Genomic DNA, 25641 nt, shown 5'->3' on the forward strand with positions numbered 1-25641 from the left:
TTTTCATGTGCTTATTGACTACTGGCATATCTTCACTAGAAAACTATATAAATTCTTTGACCATTTTTAAAATGGGTTGTCTTTTTATTGTTGAGTTGTAAAAGTACTTTACATGTTCTGAATATAAGTTCCTTATCAGATATATGATTTGTAAATATTTTCTCCTGTGGGTTGTATTTTCACTTTCTTGATGGTATCCTTTGAAATACAAAAATTTCTCATTTTGAGTAAGTCAAATCTATTTTTTCTTTTGTCTCCTGTGCTTTTAATGTTGTAAGAAACCACTGCCTAATCAAATATTTGCCTAAACAAATACTTAAATTTATAATTTTTTTCTATGAGTTTTATAGTATAAACTTTTGCTTTTAGGTATGATCCATTTTGAGTTAATTTTTGTATGTAGTGTGAGATTGTGCATACGAATTTCATTCTTTTGCATGTGAATATCTAACTGTCCCTGCACAATTTATTGAAAACAACCCTATTAAATATTATGTCATTAAATACTACCTATAGATTACTAGAATTCTACTAGAATGGACAAGTTAGTAAGCACCGTGTTAAGCCACAAAACAAAACCAAAGTAGTCCCAAACTACCACTGTTGAGGATGTTTCCAGGGACTCTTCCTGGCACCAACTTCTGCATCAGAAAGGTCCAGTCAGTAGATATGAAACCCTCAGATTAGGTGCGCCTGGGTGGCTCAGTCGGTTGAGCGCCGACTTCGGCTCAGGTCACGATCTTGCGGTCTGTGAGTTCGAGCCCCGCATCGGGCCCCTGTGCTGACAGCTCAGAGCCCGGAGCCTGTTTCAGATTCTGTGTCTCCCTCTCTCTGACCCTCCCCCATTCATTCTCTGTCTCTCTCTGTCTCAAAAATAAATAAACGTTAAAAAAAATTTTTTTTAAATAAATAAAATAAAATAAATAAATAAAACCCTCAGATTATTGTAACACAAATAACTTAATATAAAGAAGAGATTACTAAGGTAATAAAGAAATGCCCCCCCCCCAAAAAAAAGAAAAGAAAGGAAACAGGGAATACTAAGCCGGAAATTGCATGAGCCAGATGCCACTCTTAGTTCTGGGGCAACAAAGGGGAAAATTTGGAATTATATATTTATATAATAAATATTATATAATCTATTTTTTCTTTTGTCTCGTGTGTGCACACACACATTTATTTATTTATTTATTTATTTATTTATTTATTTATTTCAGCTCTGAAGCTGAAAATCAGACTTCTCAGAAGGGGATACCAGCCACCTGATGCTGTGCTGATGTCACTAAGGGACAGCATTGGTGCTATTTATGCCAGTATTTTAGAAAAAAACATGCATTTTACTAATATAGTAGAAGTCTGCATCCTCACAGGGCTTTATCCCACCCTCTGTAGTTTCCAATAAACTATCCACTTCTTGCTTATCCAATCCAATGAGCATGATGTCATTGACATAGTGGGTTAGTGTGATGTTCTGCAGGATGTCTACCATTCAAGGTCTTATTGGACAATACTGTCATAGCAGATGGGAGGAACATAGCCATGTAACCTGTTCCATGTGAGTAGGAATTCTTTCTGATTTGTGTTTTTCTGATAATGTGGGAAAGAGCAGATCAGTGTCTACATAATATTTACTTAGATTATGTTAAGCTGCTCTTCAAAAATACATCTGGCACAGAAAATTAATCTCGACATGATCCTGGATATGGACCTGAGGCAGCCTGTCTGAAAGCTCTATCTCTTCCCAGCTAGTCTGAAAGCAATTCTGCCTTCTCAGGGAACTGGCAGGAGACATGCCCATCGATGCTCCCAGAGGCCTGCTGGCTTATCTCCATCTTAATTGCAGAGACTGAATTAGCCCTGTGATTTGGCTATAGACCCTCTCTACTATTTTTTTTACATTAATCCTCCCTGCCTACGTACCCACCCAGAGACTTGGCAGAGGCCCTTTCAGGGACCCAGCGAGAGAAACCTTGTCCCTGCATTTGGCACTTGTCTCAGCACCAGCCCTATGGACCATGGTCCTGAGGTGACTCCCCCATCCAAGGATTCCCCCATAAGAAAGGATCCACACCTGCCCAAAACCCTGCAAGCAGTCCTGACATCAAACTCCATTGCAGACCCAGCAGCAGCCACATGACCTGGCTCAAATCCCATACAACTACAATCCCACAAAACTGTAGAACTGAAGAACTAATAATTCAGTAAATTTCCAAAATACAAAATCAATATACAAAAAACAAGTTGTGTTTCTATACACTAAGATGTCCAAAAAAGAAATTAAGAAATTAACAATTCCATTCACAAGAGCATCAAAAAGAATAAAATACAAAGGAATAAATTTAACCAAGGAGGTAAAAGATCTCTACACTTAAAACTGTAAGATACTGATGATAGAAATTGAAAGAGGCACAAATAAATAGAAAGATAACCCATGTTTGTGAATTGTAAGAATTAATATTGTTAAAATGTCCAGACCACTCAAAGCAAGCTAGTTAATGAAATCCCTCTCAAAACTCCAATGGCACTTTTCACATAAATAGAAAAAATAATCCTAAAATTTCTATGGAACCACAAAAGAGTCCAAATAACCAAAGCAATTTTGAGAAAGAAGACCAAAACTAGAAGCATCACACTCTCTGGTTCCAAGTTACATTACAAAATTATAGTAACCAAAACAATATGATACTGACATAAAAACATACACATAGACCATTGGAACAGAATACATACCCCAGAAATAAAACCATGCATATATGGTCAACAAATCTATGATAAGGGTACCAAGAATACCTAATGGGGAAAAGACAGTCTCTTTAATAAAATGAAAAACTAGATATTCACATGCAAAAGAATAAGCAGACCCTCTCTTACACCATACCCAAAAATCAACTTGAAACAGATGAAAGACTTAAACAAAAGACCTGAAACTATAAAACTCACAGATGATAACATAGAGAAAATTTTCCTCATAATCTTACCAATGATTTTGGGGGTTTGGGTTTGATAAATAAAAAAAAAAGCACAGGCAACAAAAGCAAAATTTAGCAAGCGGACCTATATCAAACTAAAAGCTTTGTACAGTAAGGGAACAATTAACTAAGATACAAAGACAACCCAGAGAATGGGAGAAAATATTTACAAACTGTTTATCTGATAAAAGGTTAATATCCAAGATATATAAGGAGCTCATACAACTATAAAACAAAGTATAAATACATATAAATAAACTTAAAATGGGCTCAGGATCTTTATAGACTGATTTCAAAAAAAGATATACAAATGGCCAACAGGTACATGAAAAGTTACTCAACATCACTAATCATCAGGGAAATACAAATCAAAACCACAAAAGATACTTCATGTCTGTAAGAATGGCTAGTACCAAAAAGATAAGAGATGGGGTGCCTGGGTGGCTCAGTCTGTTAAGTGTCTGACTTCAGCTGAGTTCATGATCTCACAATTCTAGAGCTCAAGCCCTGCATCAGGCTCTGCACTGACAGCTTGAAGCCTGGAGCCTGGAGCTTGCTTCGGATTCTGTGGCTCCCTCTCTCTCTCTGCCCCACCCCTGATTGTATTCATATTCTCTCTCTCTCTCTCTCTCTCTCTCTCTCAAAAATAAATAAAAATTAAAAATAAAAATAAAAGGCAAGAGATAACAGGTGTTGTAAAAGAAAAGGGAGCCCTGGTTCATTGTTGGTGGCAATGCAAACTGGTACAGACACCATGAAAGACAGTATGAAGGCTCCTCAAAAAATAAAAAGTAGAATTATCATGTGATCCATCAATTTCACTTCTGGGTATATATGTGAAGAAAATGAAATCACTACGTCAAAAATATTTGCACTCCCATGTTTACTGCAGCATTACTCACAATACCCAAGATACAGAAACAAACTAAATTTCCATCTACAGATGAATGGATAAAGAATATATGGTTATATATATAATGGAATATTACTCAGCCATAAGAAAAAGGGAAATCCTGCCATCTGTGAGAACACAGGGGGACCATGAAGGTGTTATGCTAAGTGAAGTAAGTCAGACAAATACTGTACATCACTTGTATGTAGAATTTCAAAAATGTGAACTAGAAACAGAGAAAAGATTGGTGATTGCCAGAGGCTGTGAGGTAGGGGAAATGGGGAAGATGTTTGTCGAAGGATATAAATTTCCAGTTATAGAATAAATACATTTTGGATATCTAATGTACATCATGGTGATTACTGTCAACAACACCATACTATATAATTAAAGTTGCTAACAAAGTAGATCTTCACTGTTTTCACCACAAGAGAAAAAGGATATTTATGCAAGGTGATGAAGCTGTTAGCTAATATTATGGTGGTAATCATTTCACAATATGTGAATGTGTCAAATCAGTACATTGTATACCTTAAACTTATATATTGTTACTACATATTATATGTCAAATATAGCCCAATAAATCCAGTGAAAAAAATTTTAAGTAAAAAAGACTACACTGAAGTACAGATGTGAAACAAAGAAGAAATTCAGATAACAGGAGTGGATGCCAGAAAGAGGCCATCTCCCCAGTTTACACAACTGCAGCACACTGACCACTTTGCTCTTTTCCTGACATACTTAACATATTCCTAGCATCAGCTGTTCCTTCTGCCTGGAATCTTTCTTGATATACTCTTGGTTTTTTCCCTCACTTTTTCAAGCATCTGCTCAAATATTAGTATCTCTGTTAGGCTTTGTTCAAGACCTTGTTTAAAATTACAAGTAATGGGGAAAAAAAAGACAGTCTTTTCAACAAATGTTGTTGGGAAAACTGGACAGCAACATACAGAAGAATGAAACTGGACCATTTTCTTATACCATATACAAAAATAAATTCAAAATCAATGAAAGACCTGAATGTGAGACAGGAAACCATCAGAATCCTAGAGGAGAACATAGGTAGCAACCTCTTTGACCTCAGCTATAATAACTTCATCCTCGACATGTCACCAGAATCAAGGGAAATAAAATAAAAATGAACTATTGGGACTTCATCAAGATAAAAACTTCTGCACGGTGAAGGAAACAATCAACAAAACTAAAAGGCAGACCATGGAATGGACGAAGATATTTACAAGTGACATCAAATAAAGGGCTAGTACAGAAAACCTATAAAGAATTTAGTAAACTCAACACCCAAAAAACAAATAATCCAGGTAAGAAATGGGCAGAAGACATGAACAGACATTTTTCCAAAGAAGATATCCAGATGGCTAATAGACACATGAAAAGATGTTCAACATCACTCATCACGAGGGAAATATAAATCAAAACCACAGTAAGATACCACCTCACACCTTGTCAGAATGGCTAAAACTGACAACAAAAGAAACAACAGGTGCTGGTGAGAATGTGGAGAAAGGGGAACCCTCTTACACTGTTAGTGGGAATGCAAACTGGTGCAGACACTCTGGGAAAGAATATGGAGGTTCCTTGAAAAGTTAAAAATAGAACTACCCTATGACCCAGCAGTTGGACTACTAGGTATTTATCCAAAGGATACAAAAGTACATATTCAAAGGGGTACATGCTCCCCAATGTTTATAGCAGCACTATCAACAATAGCCAAGCTATGGAGAGAACCTAAATATCCATTGACTGATGAATGGATAAAGAAGATGTGGTATATATATGCCATGGAATATTACTCCACCAGCAAAAAGAATGAAATCTTGCCACTTACAATGATGTGGATGGAGCTAGAATGTGTTATGCTAAGTGAAATAAGTCAGAGAAAGACAAATACCACATAATGTCACTCATATGTGGAATTTAAGAAACAAAACATATGAACATATGGGATGGGGGAAAGAGAAAGGGGAAACAAAACATGAGAGACTATTATGAGAACAAACGGCAGGTTGATGGAGCTAGTTGGGAATGAGATGGGCTACATGGGTGATGGGTATTAAGGGGGGTACTTGATATGATGAGCAATGGGTGTTGTATGTAAGTGATGAATCACTGAATTCTACCCCTGAAACTAATATTGCACTGTATATTAACTAACTAGAATTTAAACTAAACTAAAATACAATACAATACAATACAAGTCCTGCCCTATTTATGATCCATTCCATTCCCACACTATTCTTCTCAAATGAAAAAAATTATTGTTCATTTACTGATGTTGTTTGTCTTCTATTTCTTTCCTTACCCCCATTGAATTGTTCTATGTAGGTAGGAACTTATTTCTATTTTGTTTGCCTAGATATATTCCCAGTGCCTGGTAAGCACTCAATAAATATTTGTTAAATATCCTCATACCAGTTTTACCACTAATGGATACAATAAAATTGTGACTGAAACGTCTCTAACAATTTTTTTGAGAACTAATACTGACAAGCGAAGAATTTTCTTTCTTCAAAATAGAAACAGGGAATTCAAAGGTGCATGTTCATATTATAGTTATTCCAGAAAGCTCTATTACTATTTAATTAGTCCCCAGGAACATTTTGCAATGCCTATTTAGTAAAAGCATAAGAGAAGAACCTAGTTCTGCAATACACCAATCCTCAGGGGATAGTAGGGCCTGGGATTTCATTGGAGATAAATAAAATTCAAAACAAGCTCATCTATTGAACAAATACTTTACAAGTATCATGGGAGAGAGTCCCAAATCTCAAAAGACTATGATGCAAAGAAATAAATATAGATCATACCTTCACCTAGGCTTTATCTTAACCATAAACATGAGTTTTGCAGCTAGGGAGAAAAAATCTTTTAAAATTTACTCTTTGCAATTCATGGCAGGTTACCACCTGTATTCTTCAACTGTTCTAAAGTTCCTCACAGGATTTTCACTCTCTGGTAGTATTTTATTTCCCCTCTCACATTTATTTTTCTTGGTACATATCCAAGGAGTGAGTTAAAATTGTGTTCCCTATTACAAATGCTGAGTTTTCTGCAGAAATGGATTTGCTGGCAAGTGCTTTCTGTTTGCTCTGAAAATAAAAATATCTGATTAGAATAAACTTCAGATGGAAAAGTATTAAAATATTAATTTTTCTCTTGTTTACCCCAGCATAGGGAAATATATTTATCTAGATTTCTTATCCCTTTAAAATACAGATAAGTATTATTTACAAGAGGGGCCTGAGGATTTTGTGTGAAAATGTATAATTAATAAACTACTGGAGGTAGGTGAATGATGAATTCTGTTGCTTGTTCAACAGAGAAAATATACCAAATCTATGATTCCACTGATATACTATCTAGATCATATATTGCTCTCAATCTTACTAATATGCCTTGATTTTATGTGAAATAATTTCCTTTAATGACAAAACCATTCAGCATCTGTGTGCTGTTTCTTGCATTTATAGGTTCTTCTTTGGATTTCGACTTTATACAGTTAGTATTCCCAAAAAATACTGTAACAGGAGACACAAATAGGGTGAGTATTGATACTGATTTGATATACCACTGTTAGTGTCCCACTGTCAATCAAAATCTTAATTAAAATGGCTTAGAGTAAGATACCAATGTATCAGGACACAGGCCAGAGTAAAAAGGACAAAAATAGTTTTAAAAATTCAGTTGAATGAGTTATGCAGATAACCACTAAGACCCAATAGGTATATTAGAGAGTCTTTTCTTCATAAGAATGCAGCACAATAATTTGTGGGCATCCCATTGGTAAGAGTATTTTTGAAACATAAGAATATTAATGCCTGTTACATTAATAGTAATATTATGCTTTTTGTCTTTGCTTCTGCATATTTTGTCCTCACTATACATAAGTAAAATTTAAATGTAGTTAAGTTAAAGGAATTCTATTTTTCATTTCTAGGTGAATGGCCAAGACTCACAAGTTCCATACCTTGCTGTCTCTATAAAAAATGATGCTTAATTCTTTCTCAGATCCTATACAACAAACTCAATGAGAAAATCATACCATTCTTCAGGATAAAAATCCTAAATAAACTTTTTTTTAAATCTTACTAGGGGTGCCTGGGTGGCTCAGTCGGTTAAGCATCCGACTTTGGCTCAGGTCATGATCTCACGGTCCGTGAGTTCGAGCCCCACGTTGGGCTCTGTGCTGACAGCTCAGAGCCTGGAGCCTGTTTCAGATTCTGTGTCTCCCTCTCTCTCTGACCCTCCCCCGTTCATGCTCTGTCTCTCTCTGTCTCAAAAAAATAAACGTTAAAAAAAAATTTTAATCTTACTATATATTCACAACAAATCAAGGGAGACACTGTCTTCCAGGACAGGGGGAAAACACACACTCTCTCTCTCTCACACACACACACACACATACACACACACACACACACACACACACACACACAAACTTCTGTAATTGGAGAATTTCCTCTACCTGCTCTATACTGCCATATGACATGATAAGATTGCTATGGAAAACAAATGGACTGAACCACCAGGTTGCATTCAGACTTGACACAGTCTACACAGCCCCATGGGCAACAAGTATACATAAAAAGCAGTCCTTCCACATTAGATGCCAAATGTGATAGCCAAGAGTAGATTTCTAAGGAAATAACACATGTACAAGTTAAGCTGTGATTCAACAACAACAAACTGGGAGGACTTTTAGGTGCCAAAGTATAAGGCTTTTCCCCATGCTATGAAGCTCAATCCAAGAGGCTGGATAGAGAGAAAGCATTTTTTATGTACCAAACATGTCTGTCTAGTCATGTAGTGAATCATCTATGGTGGAACCAGAGAGCCATTTTGGTCATCACTTGACAACAGCACAAACAAGTACAAAAAGCAATATTCCCTGTGCCCTTTCACTTTCTATCTCAGTGAGAAAGAACTTTTTGGAATGTCTTAATATAAATAGGACTTCATTTGCTGTTCTTATCAACATTACTAATTCCAATAAATTAATTTTACATTATTCTTTAGAAAGAAATATCAATTTTGCACTAATATGTAATCCAGTCTCCTGACCCAGTTTAATGATAGTCCCACACCATGTTTTTATTTATATTATTACTTACATCTTATCAAAATGAAGTCATGCTTTGGAGAACATGTTGTGATAATCACAGCTTTGTTGCTTAACAGAAAACTCATGGTTTGTTACTTTATCAAAAAATGGTCAAGAATTTGGTGTTTTCTGAGAGAACCAGCATACTCCATTAAGAGTGCTATAACAAAGTCATCTCCATGTCTTCCAGACCAATGAATGTGTCCGGCACAGAAACCACCAACTCCGTTAGCCACTTTATCCTCGTGGGCTTTCCCTCAAGCCCAGAAATGCAGCTCCTCTACTTCGGGCTCTTCTCAGTAGTCTACACACTGACTCTCATGGGGAACGCAGCCATTGTCTGTGCAGTGCGGTGGGAACGGCGTCTTCACACGCCCATGTACATCCTCTTGGGGAATTTCTCTCTCCTGGAAATATGTTATGTCACCACGACCGTCCCTAACATGTTGGCCAATTTCCTGTCCTCAAGCAAGTCCATTTCCTTTGTGAACTGTTTTGCACAGTTCTACTTCTTCTTCTCTCTGGGGTGTGATGAGGGTTTCTTCCTCTGCATCATGGCCTTTGACAGGTACCTTGCCATCTGTCGTCCTCTGCATTACCCACGCATTATGACGAAACAGCTGTACACTGGCCTTGCCATCTTTGGCTGGTCGTGCGGGTTCGTCCTCTTCCTAACCCCAGTTGTTCTCATTTCACAGTTACCCTACTGTGGCCCAAATACCATCAACCATTTCTTGTGTGATCCTGCCCCATTGATGATGCTGTCCTGTTCTGAAGACACCACAACACAGTTCATTTACTCTACTTTCAATGCTGTTTTCATGATTGGAACCTTTCTCTTTGTTCTTTGTTCCTATGCTCTGGTGATTGTGGCTGTGCTAAGGATGCCCTCAGCAGCAGGCAAACGCAAGGCTTTCTCCACTTGTGCTTCTCATCTGGCGGTGGTGATCCTGTTTTTTGGCTCTATTATGGTGATGTATGTTAGTCCTAGATCAGGACACCCAGTGCAAGTGCAGAAAATTGTGACCTTGTTTTATTCTGTGATAACACCCCTCTGTAATCCTCTAATTTACAGCCTAAGGAACAAGGAAATGAAGACTGCCCTAAGGAAAGTCTTTAGGACTGAAATACCTGCTCATAAAATATAAATCAGAAGTCACAGTGAACTATGTTCCTACTGCAACCTATCTTAATAAGATATGAACAAGATACTTTTCTAGAGAATTCATTAATTTTGGTTAGGGAATTGTTACAATAAAGCCCACCATGATCTTTTTTTTAACTTTTTAAAAAATTTATTATTTTGAGAGAGGCAGAGACAGGTGAGTAGGGGAGGAGCAGAGAGAAAGGGAGAGAGAGAATCCCAAGCAAGCTCCACACTGTGAGCACAGAGACTGAAGGGGGACTTGAACTTATGAAACTGTAAGATCATTACCTGAGCCAAAACCAAGAGTCAGATGCTTAACCAATTGAGCCACCCAGGTACCCCAAGCCCATCATCATCATAAATAACCCTCACTACATGATGGGATAGTTTTAAGAAATTAAATTGTTTTAGGAACTCTTTTTATATAACTGAGTTTCTAAGGAAGTATAAATCTACTTTGTACTTCAGAATTGGAGCACAAGATAAGGGTATAACATGGTCATAAATTTCTTTGGGAGTTAACACTATAAACAAATTCTTCTCCACTGGTAGTTACTGAATAAAAGGAAGGATATCTGTATGAGAAAGTCCAACTTTGCAGGTATGATCTTATCACTCTACCTCCAAAGAATGATGCATGCTTTTACTTAAGGATTTTTTTCTAAGATTTGATTTAAATTCAAGTTAGTTAACATATATGTAGTATTGGTTTAAGGAGTAGACCCCAGTGAGTCATCACTTACATATAACACTCAGGGATCATCCCAACACGTGCCCTCCTTAATGCCCATCACCCATTTAGCCCATCTCCCCACCCACCTCCCCCCCAGCAACTCTTAGTTTGTTCTCTATCATTAAGAGTCTCTTATGGTTTGCCTCCCTCTCTGTTTATATCTTATTTTATTTTTCCTTCCCTTCCCCTATGTTCATCTGTTTCATTTCGTAAATTCCACATATAAGTGAAATCATATATTTCTTTCTCTGACTTATTTTCCATAACAATATACTCTAGCTTCATCCATGTAATTTCAAATAGCAAGATTTTATTCTTTTTGATGGCTGAGTAATATTCCATTCCACACACATTACACACACACATATATACCACCTCTTTATATATTCATCATTCTATGGGAATTTGGTTTCTTTCCATAATTTGGCTATTGTTGATAGTGCTGCTATAAACATTGGGGTGCATATGCCCCTTCGAATCAGTATTTTTGAATCCTCTGGAAAATACCTAGTAGCGCAATTGCTGGGACATTGGGTAGTTCCATCTTTAACTTTCTGAGGCACCTCTACACTGTTTTCCAGTGTGGCTATATCAGTTTTCCTTCCCACCAACAGTGTAGGAAGGTTCCCCTTTCTCCACATCCTCCCAACATCTTTTGTTTCTTGAATTTCTCATTTTATCCATTCTGACAGGTGTGAGGTGGTATCTCACTGTGGTTTTGATTTGTATTATCTGATGATGAATGATGTTGAGCATCTCTTCATGTGTTTGTTGGCCATTTGTATATCTTCTTTGGAGAAGTGTCTATTCATGTCTTCTGCCAGTTTCTTAACTGGATTATTTATTTTCTGCATGTTGTGTTTGATAAGTTCCTTATAGATTTTCGATACTAACCCTTTACCCAATGTATCATTTGCACATATCTTCATCCATCCCATAGGCTGCCTTTTAGTTTTGTTGATTGTTTCCTTCACTGTGCAGAAGATTTTTATTCTGATCAAGTCCCAATAGTTCATATTTGTCTTTATTTCCCTTGCCTCTGGAGATGTGTCTAATAAGAAGTTGCTACAGCCAAGGTCAGAAGGTTGCTGCTATGTTCTCCTCTAGGATTCTGATGGCTTCCTGCCTCATATTTAGGTGTATCACCAATTTTTGAATTTATTTTGTGTATGGTGTAAGAAAGTGGTCCAGTTTCATTCTTCTGCATGTTGCTTTCCAGTTCTCTCAACACGATTTGTTGAAGAGACTGTCTTTTTTCCATTGGATATGCTTTCCTTCTTTGTCAAAGATTAGTTGGCCATATAGTTGTGGGCCCATTTCTGGGTTCTCTATTCTGTTCCATTGATGTGTCTGTTTTTGTGCCAGTACCATACCGTCTTGATGAAGTCCAGAATTGTGACACCTCCCACTTTGCTTTTCTTTTTCAACACTACTTTGGCCTTTTGGGATCTCTTCTGGTTCCATACAAACTTTTGAATTATTTGTTCTAGTTCTCTGAAAAATCCTAGTGTTATTTTGATAGGGATTACATTGAATGTGTAGATTGCTTTCAGTAGTATAGACATTTTAACATTATTTGTTCCTCCAATCCATGAGCATGGAATGCTTTTCCATTTCTTTGTGTCTTCTTCAATTTCTTTCACAAGTGTTCTATAGTTCACACAGTACAAATCTTTTACCTCTTTGGTTAGGTTTATTCCTAGGTATATTATGGGTTTTGGTGCAATTGTAAATGGGATTGATTCCTTGATTTCTTTTTCTGCTGCTTCATTATTGGTATATAGAAATGCAATCTATTTTTGTATATTGATTTTACATCCTGTGGCTTTTCTGAGTTTATATATCAGTTCTAGCAATTTTTTGCCAGTGTCTTTTGGGTTTTCCATGTAGACTATGATGTCATCTGAGAAGAGTGAAAATTTGACTTCTCCTTACCAATTTGGATGCCTTTTATTTCTTTTGTTGTGTGATTGCTGAGGCTAAGACTTCCAGCATTATGTTGGACAACAGTGGTGAGAATGAACATCCATGTCATCTTCCTTAGGGGAAAATCTCTCAGTTTTTTCCCATTGAGGAAGATATTAGCTATGGGTCTTTCATATATGGCTTTATTTTGTTGAGGTATGTTCCTTTTTTCCCCTACTTTCTTGAGGGTTCTTAACAAGAAAGGATACTACTCTTTCTCAAATGCTTCTTCTGCACCTGTTGAGAGGATCGTATGGTTCTTATCCTTTCTTTTATTAATGTGATGTATCCCATCGATTGATTTTCAGAAACTGAACCACCCCTGCAGCCCAGGAATAAATCCCACTTGATCATGGTGAATAATTCTTTTAATGTACTATTGGATTCAATTTGCTAGTATCTTTCTTGTTGAGAATTTTTTGCATCCATGTTCATCTGGGATATTGGTCTGTAATTCTCCTTTTTAGTGGGACCTTTGGTCATGAAACAATAGCCTTAGCTGGGTAGTAAGTAGTCAATCAGAGAGCACTCAAAATAAGAATTAGGAATTTTGTGACTATTGCTTATCTCTAGTAGGATTAAGATAGATGCTAAATGTAAAGAGCCAGGCAATAGCCAGGATTTAACTTCCTTTCCTGAAAATCTAGTGTGAATTGACTATTTTTAGAACCACATTTTATTTCACTATTTTTTCTGTGTGGCATATTTAAGTATTACCCAAAATACCTCTAAAGATCATCTAGTCTTTAAAATATATAATCACAATTGTTGGTTTTAACATACATTTTATTTTAACCGTTAGCCATCTATTTTTTTTTCTGGTGTAACTCTCTAAAATGTAATAAAAGGCAATAGGAAAATAAGATGCCATATACAGAGCCACATTTACAGCCTTCAGAAAGAGATCCCTTCCACAAAGTGAAAATGTAACTGTAACTGGATGTCCTTTAGGAAAGAACCGAGGATTTGAGGTAGTCTGGACCTAGAGCAGGAGGATTTCTGAGGGTTTAATAACAAAAGAGAGGTTTTCTTTGTTCTATTTCACAGAAGCAAAGTGAGTTGAATGACTGGCAGTTGCCTAGACAAATTAATAATATAAGCAATAAACCTTAATTAAGAACTCATTCTAAAATATCTTTAATATAGTTCTATGATGGTAATACTTTTTTGATTATTTTAATTATGATTCCCCTCCAGGGGCTTATGGTTTATTCACTCTATGGTCATCGACATTTCTTAGCAGATTGAAAAAGAGATGAAACTGTGCGGTAATTAATAAAATGTGCTGTTGGTTCTTTCTAAATGTGTGTGGTTTGTGCACTTATAATCAACTTTGAGTTAATAATTAACTAATAAGCTTTACAATGAGACTTCCCAAACCCCAGGAACACTTTCACCTACTATTTCAGGTTGCTGCCACTTATGGAATGAAATCCAACTTATTTAGCAAATTTTGCTGAATTTAGGATTTTATAAATTAAGAATATAGAGATAAAAAATTTGAAATTTTTGTCTACTTTTTCTAATTTAGTTTAATAGATGAACTATTTATAAGGAGACAAAGTCTATCCTACTCAATATATGATTTCTTGTCTTCATAATTTCCCTCACACACCTCAACCACTACCAAAGAGTTGCATTATTTTCAAACCATACAATAAATTCTTACCTCCTCAAATACAGAGGATAACCTTGCAGCCTCCTTCATTTATTTCAACAATACGCACTAATATTTGAGCATTTATAGCTGCTAATCACAGAGATAAACCACATATATATTATCTTCAAATTTTCCAAAATATATTTTTTTTGGCCCCAGAACCTCTTTTTTTTAGTATGAAATTTATTGTCAAATTGGTTTCCATACAACACCCAGTGTTCATCCTAACAGGTGCCCTCCTCAATGCCCATCACCCACCCTCCCCACCCTCCCACCCCCCCACCAACCCTCAGTTTATTCTCAGTTTTTAAGAGTCTCTTATGGTTTGACTCCCTCCCTTTTTTTCATCCAAAGTATTTTAAGCGAATAATCCATGTGAAATTAATAGAAAAGAGTGGGAAGGGGTCTTCTCAATTAAAAAAAAAAAAGTCCTATATTTAAATAAAGCAAATAATGGCTTACAACAAACTAAGCTAATCTGTGAAGTCTTCAAGAACATCATAAGCATTATAAATCCCCAAAATAAATATTTTAGGATGGAGCTATATCCACTTTTGACAGGATAACTCCTTTCCCCCAAATCACTCATTAGACTATTTCACTAAATATTTTTGAAAACAGTCACTTTACCTATTATATGCAACAACCCTCTAGAGCAGGTTATTATCCATGTCAAATTTTAAAGATTGGGAAACTGCAAATGTAAAGATATACCATGTTCATGGATTGGAAGAATTAATATTGTTAAAATGCCCATGCTATCCAAAGTAATCTAAAAATTCAGTGCAAATCCTATCAAAATCACAACAGCATTTTTCACAAAACTAGAGCAAATAATTCTAAAATTTGCATGAAATCATAAAATACTTTGAATAACCAAAGAAATCTTAAAAATAACAAAAGTGGTGGTATCACAATCCCAGACTTCAAAATATACTACAAAACTATAGTAATCAAAACAGTATGGTACTGGCACAAAAATAGACACTTAAATCAATGGAATAGAATAAACAGACGAGAAAATGAAGCCACACTTATGGGGTCAATCTATAAGAAAGGAGGCATGAATATACAATGAGAAAAACAGCTTTTTCTATAAGCGGTGCTGGGAAAACTGGACAGTTACATCCAAAAAAATGAAACTGGACCACTTTCTTGCACCATACACAAAATAAAATCAAAATGTATTAAAGACCTAAATGTGAGAGCTAAATCCATAAAACTCCTAAAAGAAAATATAGGCAGTAATTTCTTTGACATCAGCGTTAACAACATTTTTCTAGATAGGTCTCCACAAGCAAGGGAAACAAAAAAAAAAATAAACTTCTGGGCCTAGACCAAAATAAAAATCTTATGCACAGCACCTGAAACCATCAGCAAAGTGAAAAGGCAACCTAATCAGCTGAAGATATTTGCAAATGATACATTCAATAAGGAGTTAATATCCAAAATAAAGAACTCATACAACTCATACCAAAAAAAAAATCCAATTTCAAAATGGACATAGGAGAGGGAAGATGGCGGCATAGGAGGATGCTGGGCTCACCGCGCGTCCTGATGATCACTTAGACTCCACCTACACCTGCCTAAATAACTCAGAAAACCGCCAGAGGATTAGCAGAATGGAATCTCCGGAGCCAAGTGCAGACAGGAGGCCCACAGAAGAAGGTAGGAAGGGCGGCGAGGTGGTGCGCGCTCCACGGACTGGCGGGAGGGAGCCGGGGTGGAGGGGCGGCTCGCCGGGCAAGCTGAGCCCCCGAGTCTGGCTGGCAAAAGCAGAAGGGCCGGACGGACTGTGTTCCGACAGCAAGCGTGACTTAGCGTCTGGGAGGTCATAAGTTAACAGCTCTGCTCGGAAAGCGGGAAGGCTGGAGGACAAAGGGAGGGAGAGCTGCTGAGCCCCCAGACGACAGAACTCAGTTTGGTGGGGAACAAAGGCGCTCGCCAGCGCCATCTCCCCTGCCCATCCCCCAGCCAAAATCCCAAAGGGAACCAGTTCCTGCCAGGGAACTTGCTCGCTCCGCGCAAACACCCAACTCTGTGCTTCTGCAGAGCCAAACCTCCGGCAGCGGATCTGACTCCCTCCTGCTGCCACAGGGCCCCTCCTGAAGTGGATCACCTAAGGAGAAGCGAGCTAAGCCTGCCCCTCCTGCCCCCGTGCACCTTGCCTACCCACCCAGCTAATACGCCATATCCCCAGCACCACAAGCCTGGCAGTGTGCAAGTAGCCCAGACGGGCCACACCACCCCACAGTGAATCCCGCCCCTAGGAGAGGGGAAGAGAAGGCACACACCAGTCTGACTGTGGCCCCAGTGATGGGCTGGGGGCAGACATCAGGTCTGACTACAGCCCCGCCCACCAACTCCAGTTATACACCACAGCACAGGGGAAGTGCCCTGCAGGTCCTCACCACTCCAGGGACTATCCAAAATGACCAAACGGAAGAATTCCCCTCAGAAGAATCTCCAGGAAATATAACAACAGCTAATGAACTGATCAAAAAGGATTTAAATAATATAACAGAAAATGAATTTAGAATAATAGTCATAAAATTAATCGCTGGGCTTGAAAACACTATACAGGACAGCAGAGAATCTCTTGCTACAGAGATCAAGGGACTAAGGAACAGTCACGAGGAGCTGAAAAGCGCTTTAAACGAAATGCAAAACAAAATGGAAACCACAACAGCTCGGCTTGAAGAGGCAGAGGAGAGAATAGGTGAACTAGAAGATAAAGTTATGGAAAAAGAGGAAGCTGAGAGAAAGAGAGATAAAAAAATCCAGGAGTATGAGGGGAAAATTAGAGAACTAAGTGATACACTAAAAAGAAATAATATACGCATAATTGGTATCCCAGAGGAGGAAGAGAGAGGGAAAGGTGCTGAAGGGGTACTTGAAGAAATTATAGCTGAGAACTTCCCTGAACTGGGGAAGGAAAAAGGCATTGAAATCCAAGAGGCACAGAGAACTCCCTTCAGACGTAACTTGAATCGACCTTCTGCACGACATATCATAGTGAAACTGGCAAAATACAAGGATAAAGAGAATATTCTGAAAGCAGCAAGGGATAAACGTGCCCTCACATATAAAGGGAGACCTGTAAGACTTGTGACTGATCTCTCTTTTGAAACTTGGCAGGCCAGAAAGGATTGGCACGAGATCTTCAGTGTGCTAAACAGAAAAAATATGCAGCCGAGAATCCTTTATCCAGCAAGTCTGTCATTTAGAATAGAAGGAGAGATAAAGGTCTTCCCAAACAAACAAAAACTGAAGGAATTCGTCACCACTAAACCAGCCCTACAAGAGATCCTAAGGAGGGACCCTGTGAGACAAAGTACCAGAGACATCACTACAAGCATAAAACATACAGACATCACAATGTCTCTAAACCCGTATCTTTCTATAATAACACTGAATGTAAATGGATTAAATGCGCCAACCAAAAGACATAGGGTATCAGAATGGATAAAAAAACAAGACCCATCTCTTTGCTGTCTACAAGAGACTCATTTTAGATCTGAGGACACCTTTAGATTGAGAGTGAGGGGATGGAGAACTATTTATCATGCTACTGGAAGCCAAAAGAAAGCTGGAGTAGCCATACTTATATCAGACAAACTAGACTTTAAATTAAAGGCTGTAACAAGAGATGAAGAAGGGCATTATATAATAATTACAGGGTCTATCCATCAGGAAGAGCTAACAATTATAAATGTCTATGTGCCGAATACCGGAGCCCCCAAATATATAAAACAATTACTCATAAACATAAGCAATCTTATTGATAAGAATGTGGTCATTGCAGGGGACTTTAACACTCCACTTACAGAAATGGATAGATCATCTAGACACACGGTCAATAAAGAAACAAAGGCCCTGAATGATACATTGGATCAGATGGACTTGACAGATATATTTAGAACTCTGCATCCCAAAGCAACAGAATATACTTTCTTCTCGAGTGCACATGGAACATTCTCCAAGAGAGATCATATACTGGGTCACAAAACAGCCCTTCATAAGTTTACAAGAATTGAAATTATACCATGCATACTTTCAGACCACAATGCTATGAAGCTTGAAATCAACCACAGGAAAAAGTCTGGAAAACCTCCAAAAGCATGGAGGTTAAAGAACACCCTACTAACGAATGAGTGGGTCAACCAGGCAATTAGAGAAGAAATTAAAATATATATGGAAACAAACGAAAATGAAAATACAACAATCCAAACGCTTTGGGACGCAGCGAAGGCAGTCCTGAGAGGAAAATACATTGCAATCCAGGCCTATCTCAAGAAACAAGAAAAATCCCAAATACAAAATCTAACAGCACACCTAAAGGACATAGAAGCAGAACAGCAAAGGCAGCCTAAACCCAGCAGAAGAAGAGAAATAATAAAGATCAGAGCAGAAATAAACAATATAGAATCTAAAAAAACTGTAGAGCAGATCAACGAAACCAAGAGCTGGTTTTTTGAAAACATAAACAAAATTGACAAACCTCTAGCCAGGCTTCTCAAAAAGAAAAGGGAGATGACCCAAATAGATAAAATCATGAATGAAAATGGAATTATTACACCAATCCCTCAGAGATACAAACAATTATCAGGGAATACTATGAAAAATTATATGCCAACATACTGGACAAGCTGGAAGAAATGGACAAATTCCTAAACACCCACACTCTTCCAAAACTCAATCAGGAGGAAATAGAAAGCTTGAACAGACCCATAACCAGCAAAGAAATTGAATCGGTTATCAAAAATCTCCCAACAAATAAGAGTCCAGGACCAGATGGCTTCCCAGGGGAGTTCTACCAGATGTTTAAAGCAGAGATAATACCTATCCTTCTCAAGCTATTCCAAGAAATAGAAAGGGAAGGAAAACTTCCAGACTCATTCTATGAAGCCAGTATTACTTTGATTCCTAAACCAGAGACCCAGTAAAAAAAGAGAACTACAGGCCAATATCCCTGATGAACATGGATGCAAAAATTCTCAATAAGATACTAGCAAATCGAATTCAACGGCATATAAAAAGAATTATTCACCATGATCAAGTGGGATTCATTCCTGGGATGCAGGGCTGGTTCAACATTTGCAAATCAATCAACGTGATACATCACATTAACAAAAAAAAAAAAGAGAAGAACCATACGATCCTGTCAATTGATGCAGAAAAGGCCTTTGACAAAATCCAGCACCCTTTCTTAATAAAAACCCTTGAGAAACTCGGGATAGAAGGAACATACTTAAAGATCATAAAAGCCATTTATGAAAACCCCACAGCTAACATCCTCCTCAATGGGGAAAAAATGAGAGCTTTTTCCCTGAGATCAGGAACACGACAGGGATGCCCACTCTCACCGCTGTTGTTTAACATAGTGCTGGAAGTTCTAGCATCAGCAATCAGACAACAAAAGGAAATCAAAGGCATCAAAATTGGCAAAGATGAAGTCAAGCTTTCGCTTTTTGCAGACGACATGATATTATACATGGAAAATCCGATAGACTCCACCAAAAGTCTGCTAGAACTGATACATGAATTCAGCAAAGTTGCAGGATACAAAATCAATGTACAGAAATCAGGTGCATTCTTATACACTAACAATGAAGCAACAGAAAGACAAATAAAGAAACTGATCCCATTCACAATTGCACCAAGAAGCATAAAATACCTAGGAATAAATCTAACCAAAGATGTAAAAGATCTGTATGCTGAAAACTATAGAAAGCTTATGAAGGAAATTGAAGAAGATATAAAGAAACGGAAAGACATTCCCTGATCATGGATTGGAAGAATAAATATTGTCAAAATGTCAATACTACCCAAAGCTATGTACACATTCAGTGCAATCCCAATCAAAATTGCACCAGCATTCTTCTTGAAACTAGAACAAGCAATCCTAAAATTCATATGGAACCACAAAAGCCCCCGAATAGCCAAAGTAATTTTGAAGAAGAAGACCAAAGCAGGAGGCATCACAATCCCAGACTTTAGCCTCTACTACAAAGCTGTCATCATCAAGACAGCATGGTATTGGCACAAAAACAGACACATAGACCAATGGAAGAGAATAGAAACCCCAGAACTAGACCCACAAACGTATGGCCAACTCATCTTTGACAAAGCAGGAAAGAACATCCAATGGAAAAAAGACAGTCTCTTTAACAAATGGTGCTGGGAGGACTGGACAGCAACATGCAGAATGTTGAAACTAGACCATTTTCTCACACCATTCACAAAAATAAACTCAAAATGGATAAAGGACCTGAATGGGAGACAGGAAACCATCAAAACCCTAGAGGAGAAAGCAGGAAAAGACCTCTCTGACCTCAGCCGTAGCAACCTCTTACTCGACACATCCCCAAAGGCAAGGGAATTAAAAGCAAAAGTGAATTACTGGGACGTTATGAAGATAAAAAGCTTCTGCCAGCAAAGGAAACAACCAACAAAACTAAAAGGCAACCAACGGAATGGGAAAAGATATTTGCAAATGACATATCGGACAAAGGGCTAGTATCCAAAATCTATCAAGAGCTCACCAAACTCCACACCCGAAAAACAAATAACCCAGTGAAGAAATGGGCAGAAAACATGAATAGACACTTCTCTAAAGAAGACATCCGGATGGCCAACAGGCACATGAAAAGATGCTCAACGTCGCTCCTTACCAGGGAAATACAAATCAAAACCACACTCAGATATCACCTCACGCCAGTCAGAGTGGCCAAAATGAACAAATCAGGAGACTATAGATGCTGGAGAGGATGTGGAGAAACGGGAACCCTCTTGCACTGTTGGTGGGAATGCAAACTGGTGCAGCCTCTCTGGAAAGCAGTGTGGAGGTTCCTCAGAAAATTAAAAATAGATCTACCCTATGACCCAGAAATAGCACTGCTAGGAATTTACCCAAGGGATACAGGAGTGCTGATGCAGAGGGGCACTTGTACCCCAATGTTTATAACAGCACTTTCAACAATAGCCAAATTATGGAAAGAGCCTAAATGTCCATCAACTGATGAATGGATAAAGAAATCGTGGTTTATATACACAATGGAATGCTATGTGGCAATGAGAAAGAATGAAATATGGCCTTTTGTAGCAACGTGGATGGAACTGGAGAGTGTGATGCTAAGTGAAATAAGCCATACAGAGAAAGACAGATACCATATGGTTTCACTCTTATGTGGATCTTGAGAAACTTAACAGAAACCCATGGGGGAGGGGAAGGAAAAAAAAAAAAAGAGGTCAGAGTGGGAGAGAGCCTAAGCATAAGAGACTGTTAAAAACTGAGAACAAACTGAGGGTTGATGGGGGGTGGGAAGGAGGGGAGGGTGGGTGATGGGTATTGAGGAGGGCACCTTTTGGGATGAGCACTGAGTGTTGTATGGAAACCAATTTGACAATAAATTTCATATATTAAAAAAAAAATGGACATAGACCTAAGTAGACATTTTTCCAAAGAAGACATACAAATGGCCACTAGAAACATAAAAACATGCTCAACATCACTATCAGGGAAATGCAAATCAAAATCACAACTAGATTTCACCTTACACCTGTCAGAGTGGCTAAAATCAAAAAGTGTTGGTGAGGATGTGGAGAAAAAGGAACACTCATACAGTGTTAGTACAGGCACTGTGAAAAATAATATGTATTTTCCTCAGAAAAGTAAAAATAGAAATACCATATGATTCAGTAATTCCACTACTGGGTATTTATCCAAAGAAAGTGAAAATGCTAATTCAAAAAGGTATATGCACCCCTATATTTATTGCAGCATTATTTACAGAAGCCAAGATATAGAAGCAACTTATGTGTCCAACGATAGACAAATGGAAAAGGAAGATGTGGTATAACAATGGAGTATTATCTAGCCATAAACAGAATGAGATCGTGCCATTTCTGATGACAACATGGATGGACCTAGAGGGTATTATGCTAGCTAAAATAAGTCAGAATGAAAAAGACAAATGCCATATGATTTCACTTATATGTGGAATCTAAAATAAACAAAAAAACAAAAAAAACAAATGAGACCTATAAATACAGTGAACGAGCTGATGGTTGCCAGAGTGGGGTGGGATGATGGGAAAAATTGGTGAAGGGGAGTGGGATATACAGGCTTCCAGTTATGTAATGAAAAAGTCACAGGACTAAAAGGCACAGCATAAGAAATACAGTCAAGAGTATTGTAATAGTGTTGCATGGTGACAGATGTTAGCTACATTTCTGGTGAGCACAGAATCACATATAGACTTGTCAAATCACTATGTTGTATATCCGAAACTAATGTAATAATGGGTGTCAACTATACTCAAATTTAAAAAAAGAAAAGTAAAAAAACTAATTCAATTATGAAATTACCAAGTGTGTATATTTGGCCACTTCTCTCTCTTTCCCCCAAATTTCACAGGGAACAAAGCACTCTTCAGAGTCTTTACATATGGCCTCTGGAAGGCTGACAAAGATAGGAACCTAAATATCCTGGGCCATACTGCCTAAAGTAGAGTCCATCCAACAGCCCTTGGGGTTTAGCTGCCATACCTTTAACAACATCTTGGCTAACAAAAAGAGGGCCTGAGAAGATCAGATTTAACCCAGGTACACCACTTCCTGACAATATCTTTCAGGTCTAGAGCTGATTGCTTTCCAGAGTTTGAATCCAAACACCTAATCAGGACCTGGTGTCCCTTGGGTACTCATAACTTAAGCAATTACTTTCAGGCCCAAAATATATTTTCTCTTCAGCAGCAAAATGTCCTGTTTGGCTTCTGTTTAGCTTTATCCTGGGATATCCAAACTGGTATTACAGCTCTGAGATATCCAAACCCTGGGCTTTACTGTATGGGCTCAGCTACATACTGATAGGCTAAATAAGTGAGGCAATGGAGCTCACTGGCAATATCACAGAACCTCAGTTGCCTTGGCACCAATTCTAGGAAGAAAACACAAAGAAAGGAAAGCAGAAAACAAAAAGAAGGGTGCCTGGGTGGCTCAGTTGGTTAAGCATCTGAATTTGGTTCAGGTCATGATCTCATGATTCATGAGTTCGAGCCCCGCATCAGGCTCTGTGCTGACAGCTCAGAACCTGGAGCCGGCTTTGGATTCTGTGTCTCTCTCTCTCCCTCTGACAATCCGACCCCCACCCCACTTGCACTCTGTCTCTCAGAAATGAATAAACATTAAAAAAAAGAAAATGGAAAGAGTCAAAAGCATAAGAATAATACTAGAGTGATAGAAAAACATATGGGTTCAAGTTTACATTTGAAGAATTTATCTAAACTTGAAACATCTAGAAAATTTCAATTTTTTTTTCAGAATGGCTGTCTCCTTTGGGGGAAGTGTCATATCAGAGAAGACTGGTTTATGAGGTACTTCTGAAATTAAAAAGGGAAAGAACTAATTTGGAAAGTTACATACTAATGGGATACAACACAAATATTACTAATCACAAAATATTTTTAAAAGATTGTACCAAAAATTACATACTGTATTATTCCATTTATATAATATTCTTGAAATGACAAAATTCTAGAAATGGAGAACAGCTTAGTGGTTGCCCAGGGATTAAGAAGGAGATGGGACCAGAGGGAAGTGAGTGTGGCCATACAAGGAAAACACCAGGGATCCTCGTAGTGATAGAAATGTTTTTATCTTTCCTCTTACCAATGTCAATATCTTGTCTGTGATATAGTACTATAGTTTTTCAAGCTGTTGCTATTGGTGAAAACTGGATAAAGGGTACATGGGTTTCTCTGTGTTCCTTCTTACAACTGAATTTGAGTCTACAATTACCTCCAAATAAAAAGTTTAATTAAAAAAAATTAAACAGATGAACATAGGGGGACATAAAAGAGAGGTAAATAGAAAACAGACTCAACTATGGAGAACAAACTGAGGCTTGCTGGACAGGAGATCAGTGGGTATTAAGGAGTGCATTTGTCATGATGAGCACTAGAAGTTGTAAGTGATGAATCACTAAATTCTACACCTGAAACTAGTATTACACTGTATGTTAATCAACTGGAATTTAAATAAAAACTTTAAAAAGGTGGGGGGGGAGGAGAAGAGTTAAAATGGCAGAGTAGGAGGAGGACCCTGGCTAGTCTCATTCCTCCAACACAGCTAGATCAACATCAAATCATTTTGAACACCTGGGAAATTGATGAGGCTTAAGAGAACAATCTGCATAATTTGAGGGAGAGAACGTGGCAGATGCGTGGCGCAGAGAGGGAAATTGGGGGAGAGAAAAGCCGTGGTGCTGAGGGGTGGGAGACTCTTCATGGAGAGAAAAAGACAGGGAGAGAGAGAGCAGTGTATTGGGTTCATGCAAGAAAAGTACTCCCCCAAAACCACTGACGAGTAACGGACTATAGAAAATTTTTGCAAACAAGTGAGCTGAAATTCTGAGTTTTAGGAAATCTGGAGTAGGGCCGGCAGCAATGCACCTGGGGAGAAGGGGGGTGGGGGCCTGAATGGACAGCCAACAGTGTAGGGAATCCCCTGGGCCACACTGGTAGCGAATGTTCCTCTCCCTGGAATGCATTGGGAAGAAAGTATATTGCCTCTCCAAGGACAAAAGCACCCAGTTGGTGCCTTTGAGCAGCCAATTAACAGCAGGGGACAGAAACACATGTAGAGGGCAGCTATAGTGGTCGCAGCTTTTCCCTGTGCATCACCATAAGCTCTAGGCACCTGCACTGCTGTGCGACTACTTTTCTGGGACAGAAAAGTGCCAGGCATAGCACTGCAGGGGTCTCTTCTGGAGGAGGGAAGCAGGTATGCCTGTTACCCAGTCCTGTAAGATTTGCACCGGAGATAAAACACAGGAGAGCTGTGGCACCCGGCACAGAAAGGTTGAGAGGAGGGATCTGACAGAAGCCTGGGACAAAGGAGGGAAGAGTGTTTGCCTGTCTGTGAGGGCTACCTGAAGAGAGGTGCCAGCTCCCTTACCTGGGACCAGAGAGCGGTGTGATGCCATCTTGCCCGACACACCAGCTTAGTCGGCCTTCAGTGAGCAACACAGCGCCCCCAGTGGCGGAGGAGCTGCTTACACCAATCCCCACTCCCCTGCATCTTAAAGGGGCTAGGAGAGGTGAGGTCTGGCTGTGAGCCAGCACAGCAGGCCTTTTTCCCTCAGAGGATGAGCA

At 38.4% G+C, this 25641-nt stretch overlaps 2 protein-coding genes across 7 annotated transcripts in view; one reads left to right on the top strand and one right to left on the bottom strand.

The window, feature by feature from the left end:
* Positions 1-9538, bottom strand: part of LOC122222252 (olfactory receptor 4N2-like) — a 127657-nt gene extending 118119 nt beyond the window's left edge. For all 6 annotated transcript variants that reach the window (XM_042942543.1, XM_042942542.1, XM_042942545.1 and 3 more), the window contains exon 1: positions 8991-9538. The gene's annotated coding sequence lies outside the window, so the exon portion shown is untranslated. The remainder of the gene's footprint in view (positions 1-8990) is intronic.
* LOC122222587 (olfactory receptor 11G2-like) lies at positions 9175-10128 on the top strand. The gene has a single exon (XM_042943152.1). It carries the CDS (start codon positions 9175-9177, stop codon positions 10126-10128), a length of 954 nt encoding a protein of 317 aa, XP_042799086.1.
* The last annotated feature ends 15513 nt before the right edge of the window (positions 10129-25641 follow it).

Source organism: Panthera leo, chromosome B3 (assembly GCF_018350215.1).
Source record: "Panthera leo isolate Ple1 chromosome B3, P.leo_Ple1_pat1.1, whole genome shotgun sequence".
NCBI lineage: Eukaryota > Metazoa > Chordata > Mammalia > Carnivora > Felidae > Panthera > Panthera leo.